General features: G+C 40.4%; 1 protein-coding gene across 2 annotated transcripts in view; it reads right to left on the bottom strand.

The window, feature by feature from the left end:
* Positions 1–2,740: 2,740 nt before the first annotated feature.
* The window catches only part of PER3 (period circadian regulator 3), a 44,093-nt gene continuing 32,797 nt past the window's right edge, over positions 2,741–14,036 (bottom strand). Inside the window, exon 21 of one of the 2 annotated variants that reach the window (XM_075113904.1) lies at positions 2,741–2,872. In XM_075113904.1, the coding sequence (XP_074970005.1) occupies positions 2,861–2,872 (12 nt within the window). In that variant the 3' untranslated portion in view covers positions 2,741–2,860. The remainder of the gene's footprint in view (positions 2,873–14,036) is intronic. The other variant, XR_012663714.1, reaches the window with a different exon arrangement.

The following is a 14,036-nucleotide window of genomic DNA, read 5'->3' as shown; positions in this document are numbered from 1 at the left end:
CTTAAAGACATGGGCAGGACACATGAAAAGCTGCCCATCTATTTATAAATCAAAGAGCGACCTTTGCACCAGTGGACAATATCTTAGTGATGCAAAAGGGTTAAGACAACCACGATGGTCTGTCCTGAAACCAGACAACCAGAATAGAAAGTCCCTAAAATGAGGACCTGTAAATACCTGCCTTGGGGTGAGCCATTGTTCAAGCAGAAACCACAGTAGGATGCAAAGTTAAGCAGTAACTTAGTGGTAGCAGTAGGATGAAGGTCTGACCTCTAGTTACCTTTGGTAATTATAATACTAAAAAGCAGGTCCCTAGGAGGAGACTTTAAATGTAAATATAAGCCCACCTTAATATAATGAGCTGAACTAAAATTAGGACACGTGCAGATAAACTTTTATGCCAACAACCAATCGGATATTTCTTCTTTGTTATCATTTTGCATTAAAGACCCCATGTATTTCTAAAAAGTGTGCTGGCTGGTGTTAAATGCCCGGCACCTGACTCTGCAGACTGGCGCTAAAGACAAACACCGAGTCTGCGTGTTGATCAGCATTTTGCACATCGGGTGAAGAACTCTGATTTAGGGCCAACATAGAACAGAGGAAAATCCTGCGTGTGAGTAGTTTCTAATCCACATGTAAAGTATGAGAATTAATGTAGCCATCCTGCAAAAACTCAAAACACCTGGTGGTTTCTCCTTGGAAAGACCAAAGCCAGTTGGAATTTTACATTTTGTTAGTGCATTCTGCATATATTTTGAAGTGCTCCAAAGAGTGCAAAACCCTTAATTTCCTTTTCTATACCTGAAGCAGAAGCCAATCTGCTTCCTAAACAGCGAGATGCTCATTACAACAATTTTTCCAGGTGGTTTGATTTTGCTGTTTTATACTGAAGCTTCAGGAGCAGCATAAAATTCCCCTAAATCAAAACAAAGCCTGTGGAGGAGGAAAAAAAAACAACATAAATAAGTGCAAATTAATGTCTGAGGATAAAAGACTCATTTACACCACAACTGGCTTCCTAAACTATTTCAAGGAATAGTCATTCACAGAAAGAAAATACATTCTGAATAAAATGTCTGGAGCAATCTTCCTTTCAATCAAAGGATTAAGTGGATAATTCTACCCTGACTTCTGTCATTTGAGAGTGCAGAAGCCTGAATTAATGACATAACAGGTTTTGTTGGCACAAGAAACTGTTGTCAAACCTATGCAGGTATGCCTGCGTTTCACAACAACGCACATCATCTGACCACAGAAGCAGAGTAAGAGACTGGCTAAGTTTGTATTTCTGTGAAATACTTCAATGACATCTACAGAGCAGGTAAGTTTATAAGTAAGAACCAAGAAGCCCTGAAAGCAAAGGCTGAAAGAAAGGTTATTCTCAGAAGTGAAATAACTTATGGTACAAATGCAAAGGGAAGGCTGAGGCACTTTACCGACTGCAGTGCCTGCTTGCAACCAAAATGCCTTGGCAGCAGCACCTTATTTCACGAGGTCATCATAGAACTGAAGAGAAATACAGGTGAATTAGTCTGTTTTGCCACTAAGCACCAGATTGGGACATTACAGTTCATAAGAAAAGCAGCACTGTAAACACTGAGGTAGTTGGAGTGTTTAGCAGTTTTCAGATGTATACAGTCTTCAAGTTCTGTGAACTGTGGCTTTCTATAAAGAACCTGAATTATAGCCAAAGAATCATGCACTTCTTTGAACATAAAGTCATTGTGTGCTGTGCAATTTGCCTTCACTGTGACCACATAGAACAAATGTATGTGGAGCTCACTCCCGTTCTAGACCCCATATAAACAGATATTTTGATTTAAAAGTAGCAAAGAACTTGCTTAGATCCTCCTTTTCATTATGCACACAGCAGACACAGCTGTGAAACCACTTCTGGCAGTATGTTATGGAAACACAATGGGCAGACTCATCAATTAAGTTTGTTTGGAAGTTTGCATCTGCAAAAAGCCACGTATTTGTAACTTCCACTTTTTCCTTTTAAAATTATTCTTTTGCCTTCTGAAAAAATCCACGGCAGCTAATAAAACTTTGGTCAAAGCTAGATAATGTGCCTATCGGTAGTTGACAAGTGGCTACTATACAAGTCACAGAAGCAGAAATGGTGTAGGCATCTGACCTAGACCATTCCAGATGCCACTTGCAATTTTTTGCATGGTTTGTTCTCCCAGGGTTTTGTAAAAACATTGCACAGTAAGACTTAGGAATCATCAATGACTAGATTAAAAAAACCCACTGTCATCAGAATTAAGCTTCTACTAGCTTTCCTGAACAGCATTTGTAGCCAATTTTGTCTGTTTCTTAACACAAAGGATGACAGTCTTCCTGCATGTCTGTTGAGCACTGTAAAATCCTTCAGCAAGGGTGAAGAAACTGCACTACGCGTCTTCGATTATTGGTAATCAAGGCAGAAGGAGTAAAGCCTGGCTGTCCATAATTCAGAACCAGGGTTGTGGAAAAGTAATATTTTTTAGTGATGACAAATAACTGACAGGTCACTTGCATCTTGGCTTCACACGGAGCTTTTATTGAACATCCAGATTCTTTAATTCCTGAAGAAAAACTTTCCAGTTCATGTAGAAATAATGTAGATAAGTCCTCCTAACTTTTTGAACATTAAGTGTTGTCTGCTTTCTGTGAGCATCTCTTTTCTCAACAGCCTTTCTAATTTATTATGTAGCAAGCAAAAAGGAACAGGGAATGCCTTGACGACTCTCAAGCCCAGGTGGCCAAGGATGAGGTAACAGGCCAGATGCAAGCTTTTTGCATTTCCATTTGTTTTTCTTGGAAGTCAGAAAGTGTCCTCTTCGCCAGACTGTGTGCGGAGGCCCAGGTGATGTCAGGCAGAGTTCTGAAGACATGGAAAAAGGAGACAAATTCTTTTTAAAGATGAGTTTAAGCAGGGGAGCCTGCTGCTTTTTTATTGCTTCCAGAACCAGCACCATTTCCTGGCACAGTTACTAGCACTGGTAATTAAAAGCATGTTTGTCACATGTCTTGGCTTCGTAATTTCTTGAAAGAATTGGGCAACTCAGGAAAGCAAAAGGTTCACAGCAAGAGGTCTTTCTGTCTCTCACCTCCCTGTCTTCTACAGGCACGCTTGTGCGTTTCTGTGCCTGATGTTTATGTGCGATAGAGACTCTGAAACTGTAATAGCTCCTCTCAAACACCTAAACATCATATCTTTTTAAAAGCAGAATATGATTTCTTGTTTTCAGGCTTTCTATCAGATCCTTCACAGGATAGAAGCATAGTCTTCCCTGACAGTCATTCTGGTCCCAACACTGATCATGTGAAAACCTCCATAGGAGGCAGTCTGCACTGAAGAGACTTAACCCATAGAAAACAGCATTCACAGGCAACTTGTACCACTCCATCTGCATTTTAAACAGGTGATAAAAAGGCAAGGTAAGTTGCACTATTAAAATTATACAAAGTCATATTCTATCACCCGTTCTCCATCCTACAGGTTCTGTGTTAGCTGTGCATCAGGAGCAGATGGCTAAGCATCCTTCTCTCCCTAGAACTGGCACGAAAAAGGCTGGTGGATACCGTCATTGCCCTCACTGTAAATAAGAACTTTTAATACCATCTACAAAGAAAATGGAAATTCCCTCTAACCTCAATTTGGCAAGAGTTTGTTATGATATCACCTACTATGTTTCCTTTCACCTTCTAGATTCTGGGTGCCTGCCAGTTAAAGTAGCAGACGATTCCTGTGATACTCTGAAGCAAACTGGATTATATTTTTGTGGGGGAAAAAAAAAACCACCCCAAACCAACACCCACTGAAATCAGGAAGTCTCTCCTGTTTGTCTAACCTGTTTGCATTAAGAAAATAAATCAGGTTTTATTTGATTTACCAAGAGCAAAACCCCATACAAAGACACCTACTTCTACTGAAGGACAACTTATTGTGGTATATCTTAAATCTACTCTCAGTTTACATAATCCAAACTGAAACAAGTCTTTTCAAAACTGAAATAAAATGTCCAAATTACCTGTTTAAGTCAGTTTTAAAGCAAATCTTAGGTTATATTAGCTCACTTTTTTCCTGTACACAAGCATTTCAGAGGCTTAGAACAAACGTAATTCTGGAAAAAAAGAGGAAAGCGGATGGAGTGGTAAAAGAGAAAATTTGCCTTTAGCTGCAACACTATAGACTTGAGAAGCATTCTTCTAATATTCACAGCATTGATATTTCAATACTTTCCATCTAGAACAAGTATAAACCATTTAACCTGAAGAGAACACTATACAGGCTTTTAAAAAGGCAAATTTGTCCCTGTCCCGCCCCCCCACCCCCAAAAAAGGGATCATACTACTTCTACTCAGTAAACCTCTAAACAAGTTTTAGAGCAATTTTTGAAGAGTAGAACACAATTCAAAAGAAACCGCACATACATGCCTAAAGCAACATTTATTAGAGTATGTAAAGCATAAGTTATTTTTTCTTAAACTAGGACAGAAAATACAGTGAACAGGTATATGAAAGGAGCAGTGGGAGGAAACATGATTGACTCCAGAGGAGCTGCAACATTGCAATTCAGCATCTCAGTTGTCTTATCAAGATACAATCTCATCAGAAGGCCAAAGACATTTTTTCCCCCGATTTACATTATCGGTGTTACAGCCACCTTTAATAACGCATCTTTTTGACTTGCTGTGGCACACCTCAGTAAGTGTATTACCTTATAGACATAGAGGTGTAACCACAGAAAATGCTTGATGGTTCCCTCAAACTTAGGAGTTCTAGTAAGAGAAAAGGAAGCTGCTGTTCTTTAACTGGAGAGTTAAAGGATTTAGAAATCTGAACAGGCGCTCTGCTCGGGAAGCCAATGGGTATGACAGTAACACATTGTCTCGTCATTGCATCTCACTATGTCTGCACTTATCAACAGGGTAGGCTATGATCAGAATACTTCTCACATGAAACAGAGAGTCTATAACATGTAGCATTTATGTGCTTTTCAAGACTGATTAAATATGCCTTGGGGAATTACAGAACAGGAAAAGGATTTACTGTGCTGTGGCAGTACTAATTATCCCACCTTATATAGCTGCTTCTGCACCTTCTTCAGTTATTCCTTATGACATGGAAAGAGATCATCATGTAAATAAAACATCAGTATGGTGGCAGAAACAAATGGTGAATGAAGGCGGCTTTGGAGGCTTCCGGCACTACCCTGTTCCCACAGATGGTGGTTGTCAATGGATTATTTCCTTCTAAGCACAGCTCCTGCTTGTCTTGTAGAGGATTTTTAGAAAAGCTACACAGGTGCTGGGATGGGATACTATAGGCCTGCTCTAGGTTTTGTAAAGCAACCCACCTCCTCAGCTGAAAAGGCCAAGAACAGAGTTGAGCTGTTACAAACAGCCAGAAATACCTCCCCATCATTCTCTCCAGCTTCAGGAAGAAGGATTGTCACAAGGACTGGTAGAGAAATGGATGGAATGAGAGCAGGAACATAAAGGCCACCTAAAAGCTAGTTTGAGTGTTGTTCTTTGCAAAGATCTGCAGCCTTTCCTCTCCTGGTCTGACATGTTCTTCACTTCCTGATGTACGAGGGTTCTTCTTAACCAGGTGATCCATCTCCACATTAGAATAAAGAAGCTACATAGCTGGCAGCAAGGCCATAAAGAGAAAAGGCAGGCCTGTGCTTGAATAAGCACATCAGATAGACATCCTTTCCTTGTGATACAGGTCCTAATCCCACTCTTTCAAGCACGGAAGCCATATGCTTCCAAGCACAGGTGCATTTTTCTTATTTCCATATCTCTTCAGCAGACTCTGCTCAGAATTAACCAGCTGGTCCTGTCTGTTACAAGCCTTACTCATAAAAATATGTGCGTAGCAAAGGAATAAGAGTAACAGGCTAAATAGTGACTGCTCTTCAGAACTTTCTTAGATCATAAATCTGCCTTGGGAATTCTTGCAGAAAAAAGGACTTTTCTCCCATTCCTTAGTTCCAGTGTAGGAGAAATACTCAACTTGCCAAATCAGAAGACAAAGATCTGGTGTCTACTTCCTTCACCCTTGTTAATTTTGACTCCTGTTGATCATTCCCATCTCCAGGGACAGCTTTCCACTCTGGTTAACATCAGTCAGAAAGTCAGGCAGTCATCACAGAGAAAAATCAGTTAACGCTTGTAGAAGGAACTATTTGATAAACTGGACTCTGCCTCTTAGCAAAGGGAAGATTCCACGCGGCTGACTGCCAAGAAATGCACATTCATTTACAAAATAACCTTGAAGCAACCCCTTTAAACCTCAGGTTGCCCAGTGAGACCTATGCCAACATTGCCCGTTAAGTACACGTTTGTCCTGAAATGTGAATCACCGAGCTCGAAGAGGTTCCATTTAATTAACAAAAAAATCTCCAAGTAGTGAAGGATTAAAGCTATTATGCATTTGGAAAGCAAAGTGAAAAAACTAAGGTCTGCTTTTGTGACCCTACACTAAGTAGGACAGTTAAATGACAATGATTATTAGGATACCTCTTAAATTAGCCAGCGGCTCCTGCCCACGCACTGAACTTCTACAGAGCTACCTGAAATTTGTCCGCTAGTATCAGTTGTGGATATTAGAGTGATAAGTGATCCTAAGCTCTGTGATGAAAACAGGAAGAACATGTATACACTAAATGTGAAAATCTGGACAGGAAAAAAATAAAGAAAAGCTTAAGAACACCTCTGACAGAACTGCCTTTGTTCCATCCCCACTGTAGGTACAAGCCCTTATCCTCCTGCTCTTTAAGCTAATGAAACAGGGCACCATCTTCAAAGACAGCAAAATCTTAATAGGGTTCCAATAAAATAGTCTGTAACAAAAAACTAATGAGGTGGAGCACTGTGCAGTTAACAGAGCATGAAGTAGTCTTCAGCAGTGAAATCTGGAAGACTACTCTTAAGCCTCATCTATCTCTTGCAATTTGCTGCTTTAGTATTTTTGCTCATCTTCACTTTGAGCCAGAAAAAGTGCAAGACAACAGCCTGACCTGCCCACCCCACCATGCAAACCACAAAGAAAAGAATCAGCAGAGTATTGCTGCTTCCCTTTTTGACATTAGTAGTAACATCTTTTTAAAAGTTGCATTCAAAGCCTTATGAGACAGAAGCATTAAAGCTGAAGTCCATTTCTTTAAATCCTCAGCTATACAGACGCCTGTGCAGGGCACACTCCAGGACAATAATTTGTAGGAAAAAGCCTCAATAATCTACTTAAAAAACAACACATGGTGTAAGTTTAAGAATGGAACAAGCGTGAAAGTGTCATAATATGCATCAGTCACCTAGTTCTGCAGCAAGGTTAGCTTGATAATTCCTTATTACAACCTAAATTAAACCTCAGGAAGACTGTGATATTGTTTTAGGAAGAAGACTATAATATCTACTGCTGATAAAAATGAATATACGTATACTCTATATAAACAACAGTACTTACAGAAAAGTCCAAAGATACCCTAGCATAGAAAAACTACTGTGAATACACAGGAATCCAAGGTTCACGTGATGAGTAAGCAGAAGCAGAAGCAGGTTATTATATAGTACTATAAACAAAACCAACCAACCAACGGTAATAAATCAATTATGTTTAGTAAGGTCTGTACGTATGTACTGTAATATATAGATAGAAGGGTACTGTTAAGCCTGCATTGTGTTTGGCTGTTTTCCTAAAGGATCACGCTACCCAGTCATCCACAGCAAACATAAGCTTGTGCATTTGTGAGCTTTGTTCTGCAGCAAGTCAATTGCCTCTGACAGAAGATTCAAGCATGGCTATTCCCATCATTTGTAGCAAAAACTGCTACAGACCCATAGCATAGGTTGATATATATCGTGTCATTGCAGGGCATTCTCATAACACTGCTAGATTTTTTTTTTCCTGAATAACATTGTTATTACAAAACATACAAAGAGTAGTATTTGGTTTCTACCAATTATTTAAACATCTTCAGAAAACAAACAAACAAACAAAAGCTATTGACATGATACACTCTATTTGCAGTTACAAAGGACCACAGCTGATAGGAATCATCCGAGCTAATAATCCTGAGAACAAATACAGCAACATTACTGGATATTTAGTTTGGCAACTATTCCCCACCGTGAAGTTCTTCCCTACAGATGCTATTGGACAACCTGGGGACATGGACCAGCAGGGACAGGACCAGGGCTGACTGGAAGTTCAGATCTCTGGAGACCAGAACCGCAGGGAGGAAGAGCTGTGAAGAAGCTGATGTGCTCAAGGATAGAGGGGAATGGAAAGCAATGCTCAACTCCATAGTTCTATTTGCTGAGGACATCTGTTTTCGCACCAAGCAAGAAGACAGCTAGTTAAAAAAAAAAAAAAAAATCAGCTTTATTCGGTATATTCATACACCATCAATACAGCGATCAACTACCTCGTGCCTCCGAGGGCTCCGGCGGCAGCCAGGGTCATCCCCCGTTCCCTGTCCATGGTCCTGTGCTGAGGCCAGGCAAGGACGGGCTCGGGCACGCACCCTCCCGAACCCTCCCTTTAACAGCTCCTTCTTCCTTTCCACTCCCTACACTTCCACCTACAGCAAATGGACAGACAAGGCTGGGCACTGCAGGCAAAGGAACAGGGCCAAGAATGTAACAGGGGCACGAGCAGGAAGGCAGAAGAAAGGTAAACTAGTATGTGGAATGGAACAAGGCGTAAGAAAGGACTAACACTGGGGCTGCTACTTACAAGCCCCATGAAGGTCAAAATCCTGCACAAAATGCTTTACCCGTGGTTTCAGAGAGTTAAACCAGATAACAAGGGCAGGCCTTCCAAGCTTCTTGACAAGAAAAGAAGCCTTGACTGCTTCTAGAAATGCCAAGACAGCAAAAGCATTAGGAGAAGGAAAAAGATGGTCATAGTAAATGAGAAAGCAAAGCAGATCATACCACTCTTCATGCAAGCAGCTTTCAAGAGTGAAGAGACTGTCCTGACCCAATTGTCTGCTTTATTGTGATCCACATAATTGTTGTGATGCTCTTTAGCAGACCGAGCTTCCGACACAGTTCCAATACCAGCAGTGGTGCTGGCTCCTATCAGTGAAGCTACTCAAGAAAAACTAATGTCTAAGGAATACACTATATGGATACTTCCTCCAGAGTAAAAGTCCTTTGACCTTATTTAATCATTCTTCAAAGAAAGGTAAGAGAGTTCTTTAGCTGAGAAACATATATGTATGCAAGAAGGGAAGAGAAATAAAACCTTTTCCAGAAGAGATAAATGAAACAACCACCACGAACCCAGACCAACACCACATGTTTCCTTTTCCCCAATTTAGCTATCTTTTATAGTTCCTAAGCCTGTTCCAGAGGACTCAGCTCCAGTGCCTGCTCCCTGGGCACCCCAACCTTTTTCAGGAAGTTTCTCAGTGTCACCTTCCAGGGCAGCAATTCTGTTATCAGCAACCTTAAACCCACTGAGGGACAAAGTCAGTGTGAGCAGAGGGAGAAGGTTTCTTGTCTTTCAAACGTAGCCTGAAAAAATGAGGTACCTGTTACTGGTCAAGGCAACACCAGCTAGCTGTTAAAAAATACAGCCAAAAGCCATTAAAAATTAGCAAAAAGCTAATGTAAGCCTATTTAGAAAACAGAACAGGAAAATATATTCACCTATCCCAGGTCTTTCTCAGCAGTCTCTCCCTTCACGCTCCCCACACCAGGAAGGAAAGGAAAGGTGCACCGTGTCTAGGATCAGAGCTGATCTGGGCTGCTCTGGACTATTGGCAGGTCTCTAAAAATCCAGTACTTCACCTTGAAAATGCTTCACAACAGACTTCTCTGCAGAAAAGCAGCCCAAATTGGAAACATCTACTGGTTCCAAGTGCAGCAGTGTTGCAGAAGCAGACATGCACCTCCAAAGAAAATGAGCCCAAGTCTCCAGCTTGCACTACAGCAGTGACTGATGAAATGAGAGCATAAGTACGGACAGTCACTGACTAACAGCCTATGCCTTTCAGCAAGGCTGCTTTGTACTCCTTTCTGTGCAGTGTGCTGACCCAAAAAATGAGATAAAGCAGGTTTTATTCTGCTTTTGTCCAGATCATGATTTCTTATGAGGGTTGAACAGGTTATTTGGGATACCTGGGGAGAGAGAGTGAAAGGTAAAGAGAAAGATCCATTCTTGCTGCAGAAGCATTCCTCTCTCTCCTTATGCTGTCTGTTCTCATAATTTCAGTTTTAAAAATAAACCATAATTGCATAGTTAGTTCCATTACACTTTTTGTGGAAGAAAACTTATTTCAAGATCTGGTCTCTGCTCCTCTGTTTGTGGCTGCATTACCCAGAACCCAATTCCCATAAGATATCGATGTGCTATATTTCCAAGTTCCAGTCATGCCAGACTTACTTTCCTTCACATCAAATGGTGTGAAGCTTCCCTTTGCTAATTCTGTAGTCCTGAGAGGACAGGGGAATTAAGGACCAGTTTGTCAAGCTTCACTTGAAGAATATACCCAGACTACAGTGTGCCAGCCCAGCAGGGCCAAAAAAATCAAGAGGGTTTCCCCCCCTCCCCCAAACTGGTGGAAACTATACTATGAAGGAGCAATGTTTTGGCAGCTGTGATTCTGCACTAGAGTTTTTAAGACCACTTGCCATCTGTGTAGCAAAATATCTTCAGAAAGGCCTACAGACCTGCCATCTTCATTTATGCAGAGGTATATGTTCAGTTAAGTGCACATACTCACTTCAGCCCACCACAGAACAAGAAAACCTAGGTCAGAACCTCCCTGAGATCTTACGTAACTTAGAGAAGTTCAGAAGACAGAAATACTACTCTGCATACACAAATACGTCCCATAGTACTATTTGGTTATACAGAACATACTACACATGCACTGCATTATGATCTGCACACAGCAGGCAGAAGAAGCATGGTCAAAAAATTAACAGCAACTGCCCGAGTTATAGTTAGGTTTTTCCTTTGATCTGCTGAGTCTCTCAACAGTCTATTCTCAGCCCACACTAAAATGCAGCATAGATGTAAAGCAATGCAAGCTAGTAGCACAAAAAAACGCTTATTGCACACATGATCTCACAAGACAGCCATTTCAGTATGCAGTGTAGATCTAATAATCATGTTATGAAGCTCAATAATTACCTAATATGGGAAATTTTAAGTTAACTTTCACTTCTTATGTGTTAATGAGGATGGATATCTGCTAAACCAGCAGTGTCAGCACAGCAAAAACCCCCAAATCCCTAACTCATATGCTAGACCTTAGCAGGGAAGTAAATAACACTACAAATATTTTTTTCTCTCACACCAGCCAACATATATAACTAATTGAAGCAAGATGTTAAGTTAAAAATTCTAGTAAAATTCAAGGAAGAGCTGAACATTTATATAATAATAAGCTCATCTGCAATTACAGTGTCAATACAAAAACATCCTACTGCACACCTCTCTCCATGCCCACTCAATTCAAGCCAAAAAGTTACACCAAAAGTTATATCCTAGGAAACAGCTCCTCAAACAAATGCTACTGCTAAATCACATCTCTGAAATTCCTGCTTTTACCAACTGTCACTATATTTGACCAAAATAACAACTTGTGCTTACTTACCATAAAGAACTTTAAAACAGAGGAAAGAACTCTTGTGATACAGATTAAATTAATCCTTACTATTTTACTCAGAAGGTGGATAATTTTTTGGGGGGTGTTTTTGGTTGGTTTTGTTTTGCCTTTTTAAGTTTTCTTGACTTTATTAGCAACTTATTCTTCACGAGCCATCATCTTGAACCAAGAGTATACGCTTCTTCTGATAATTAAGGATAATATTTTACAACAGGGTAACGTATACTTACTATTCAGAGTTTGCTCAGAAATTTATCTGGGCTGTTGCTGCCCTGTTATTTCAAACTGAAGCACTTGAAAAAAAGTCTGTTAGCATAAGTAAGAACTTGAAAAAGTTTTCCCACAAAATAGTAGGTTTGAGAAAAATTAAAGCAGTTTCTTGCAAATCAGCTTCCAAGTTTTCAAAGTGCAATTCACATTTACTTCCCTCACCCATGTATTCAGGGTTTTGCACCTTTGTTTAGGATGAGCTGGTTCTTTGCTTTGCATGATGATGACATCTGCACTGTCCCCTGAGTAAAATGCCTTTGACATTTTGGTGGAGGAAAGAGTGTCTAAGCGACAACTTTAAATGTGAGTAAAGGCAATAAGCTGCAGGCAAGTTGCCCAACTTCCACATGACGCACTTCATGATGGCTCTAGGAGGCTGAGTGTTCCTTGAGAGAAGGCAAAGGACACAAGTTGCTTGTGAAGAGTGCTTCATTAGCTTTCCTTGGCGATGCTCAGAGCGAATATTGATAATGCCATTGTCATTGATAGTTCACTGAAGGAGAAGCGTTTGTACAGAGCATCCAGCACCAACAGTGAGATCATGCATCAAATCAGACCTAATTACTGTCTGCAGTTTTGGAACAGAGAGTTGCATGACTCAGATGAGGAGAGAGAATTCCTCTCCAGCTACTTATTTCTCTTGTAGGGAAGCACAGGGAAAGAGGCATATAAAATGTATTAGGTTAATTCTGTAGAGAAGTTCTTTTGTCATATCCACTCACATCAAAGAGAAGTCCAGGGAAACAGGATTTGTAGTTCAGACACCTGAGCATGTGTTCTGTAAGTCAATACTAGACCTTTACACACACAGAGGATAATAGAGAAGTTTAGGTTGGAAGGACCTCTGAAGGTCCTCTCTCACCTCTTCCACTCCCCACCTCAGCACTCAAAGCACAGCATTTAGCCTTATATGAGGATGCTCAGGGCCTCATCAAGCCTAGTTTTGAAGTTCTGACCTATTCCATCCTTGAAGCTATTCAAATCTGACTGGACACACTCCTGGACAAACTGCTCTGGCTGGCCCTGCTTTAAGCAGGGAGGGGTTAGTTTAGATGATTTCCAGGTGCCTTCTGACCTCAACCACTCTGTGATTCACAGAGCCCACAGCTTTTCTGGATAACTTGTTAACCACGCACCTGAGAGGCACGCTCTCTTTGAATTAGACCTGCAGCAGAAATACATCTGTTCTATATGACCGATGTAGCTAGCTTGAACTTAGGTCTAGGAGACGCAGCATTTATAATGTAAACACTAATCTTCAACAAGAAATGTTAGGAAAGGAAAAAGGAAATGGGTAAGTTCACTCCTTTTGCAATTTACAAATATCATGCAGTTTCACATAATTTCAGCATAGGGAAAGAACGTTAGTAACATTAGCTGGATTTCGTAGTATTTTGAAGAGCATTTGAAGGCACAAACAGTTGGTTAGAGAGGCAGGAAAGACTATTACAGAACCTCAATTTATTATGAACCTGAACAGGCACAATCTTCTCACGACTTAAAGGAAAGAAAATTCTCATAAATTTACTTTTCTTATTTTCAAGGCTCTGTACACTTGGATATCATGCTTCATGGATATCGCAGATGAGGGACCAATCCAGCCAGTCCTTACTCTTTGATAGGAAAAATGAAGTTGTACGTAGATGAAGGGAAATAAAGGCTAACATGAGACTACATACAGAAACTATTGTGTTAGCATTAAATAAAAGCAAAAGGCAAACAGGGGAAAAAAGCTAGCTAGCACACAGAGAATTAAGTAGGTTGTTCCAACTGAGGGAAAGAGAAGACAAGTGAAATGGAAAAGGGTCTCCCAGTCTAGTGAGGGACCGCATTTAATATCAACCAAAGAAGTTTATATGTACCAAGCAAGTCTCCAGATGGAAGCTGTACTTTCTCTGCCAAGATAATTCTCTAGGGCAACACTGGATGAAGTCTTCTCAAATAAATAGATGTGAAACGCTACAAGGGAGGGAAAAAAAACCAAAAAGAACTCCCCTAACATTCTCTTTGTAAATTAACTAGATGTTTTAACTCCCTTCCTCTTTTACTTTTTCTGACACAAGAACCCCAAATACAACACAACACATCCATCCATCTCACAAAAGGATAAAAAAAAAGTGTATTTCATATCAGTTGCTTTGC

This window comes from Phalacrocorax aristotelis, chromosome 19, assembly GCF_949628215.1.
Source record: "Phalacrocorax aristotelis chromosome 19, bGulAri2.1, whole genome shotgun sequence".
NCBI lineage: Eukaryota > Metazoa > Chordata > Aves > Suliformes > Phalacrocoracidae > Phalacrocorax > Phalacrocorax aristotelis.
The sequence above is the reverse complement of the archived record's forward strand: the minus strand, read 5'-3'. Positions and strand labels throughout refer to the sequence as shown.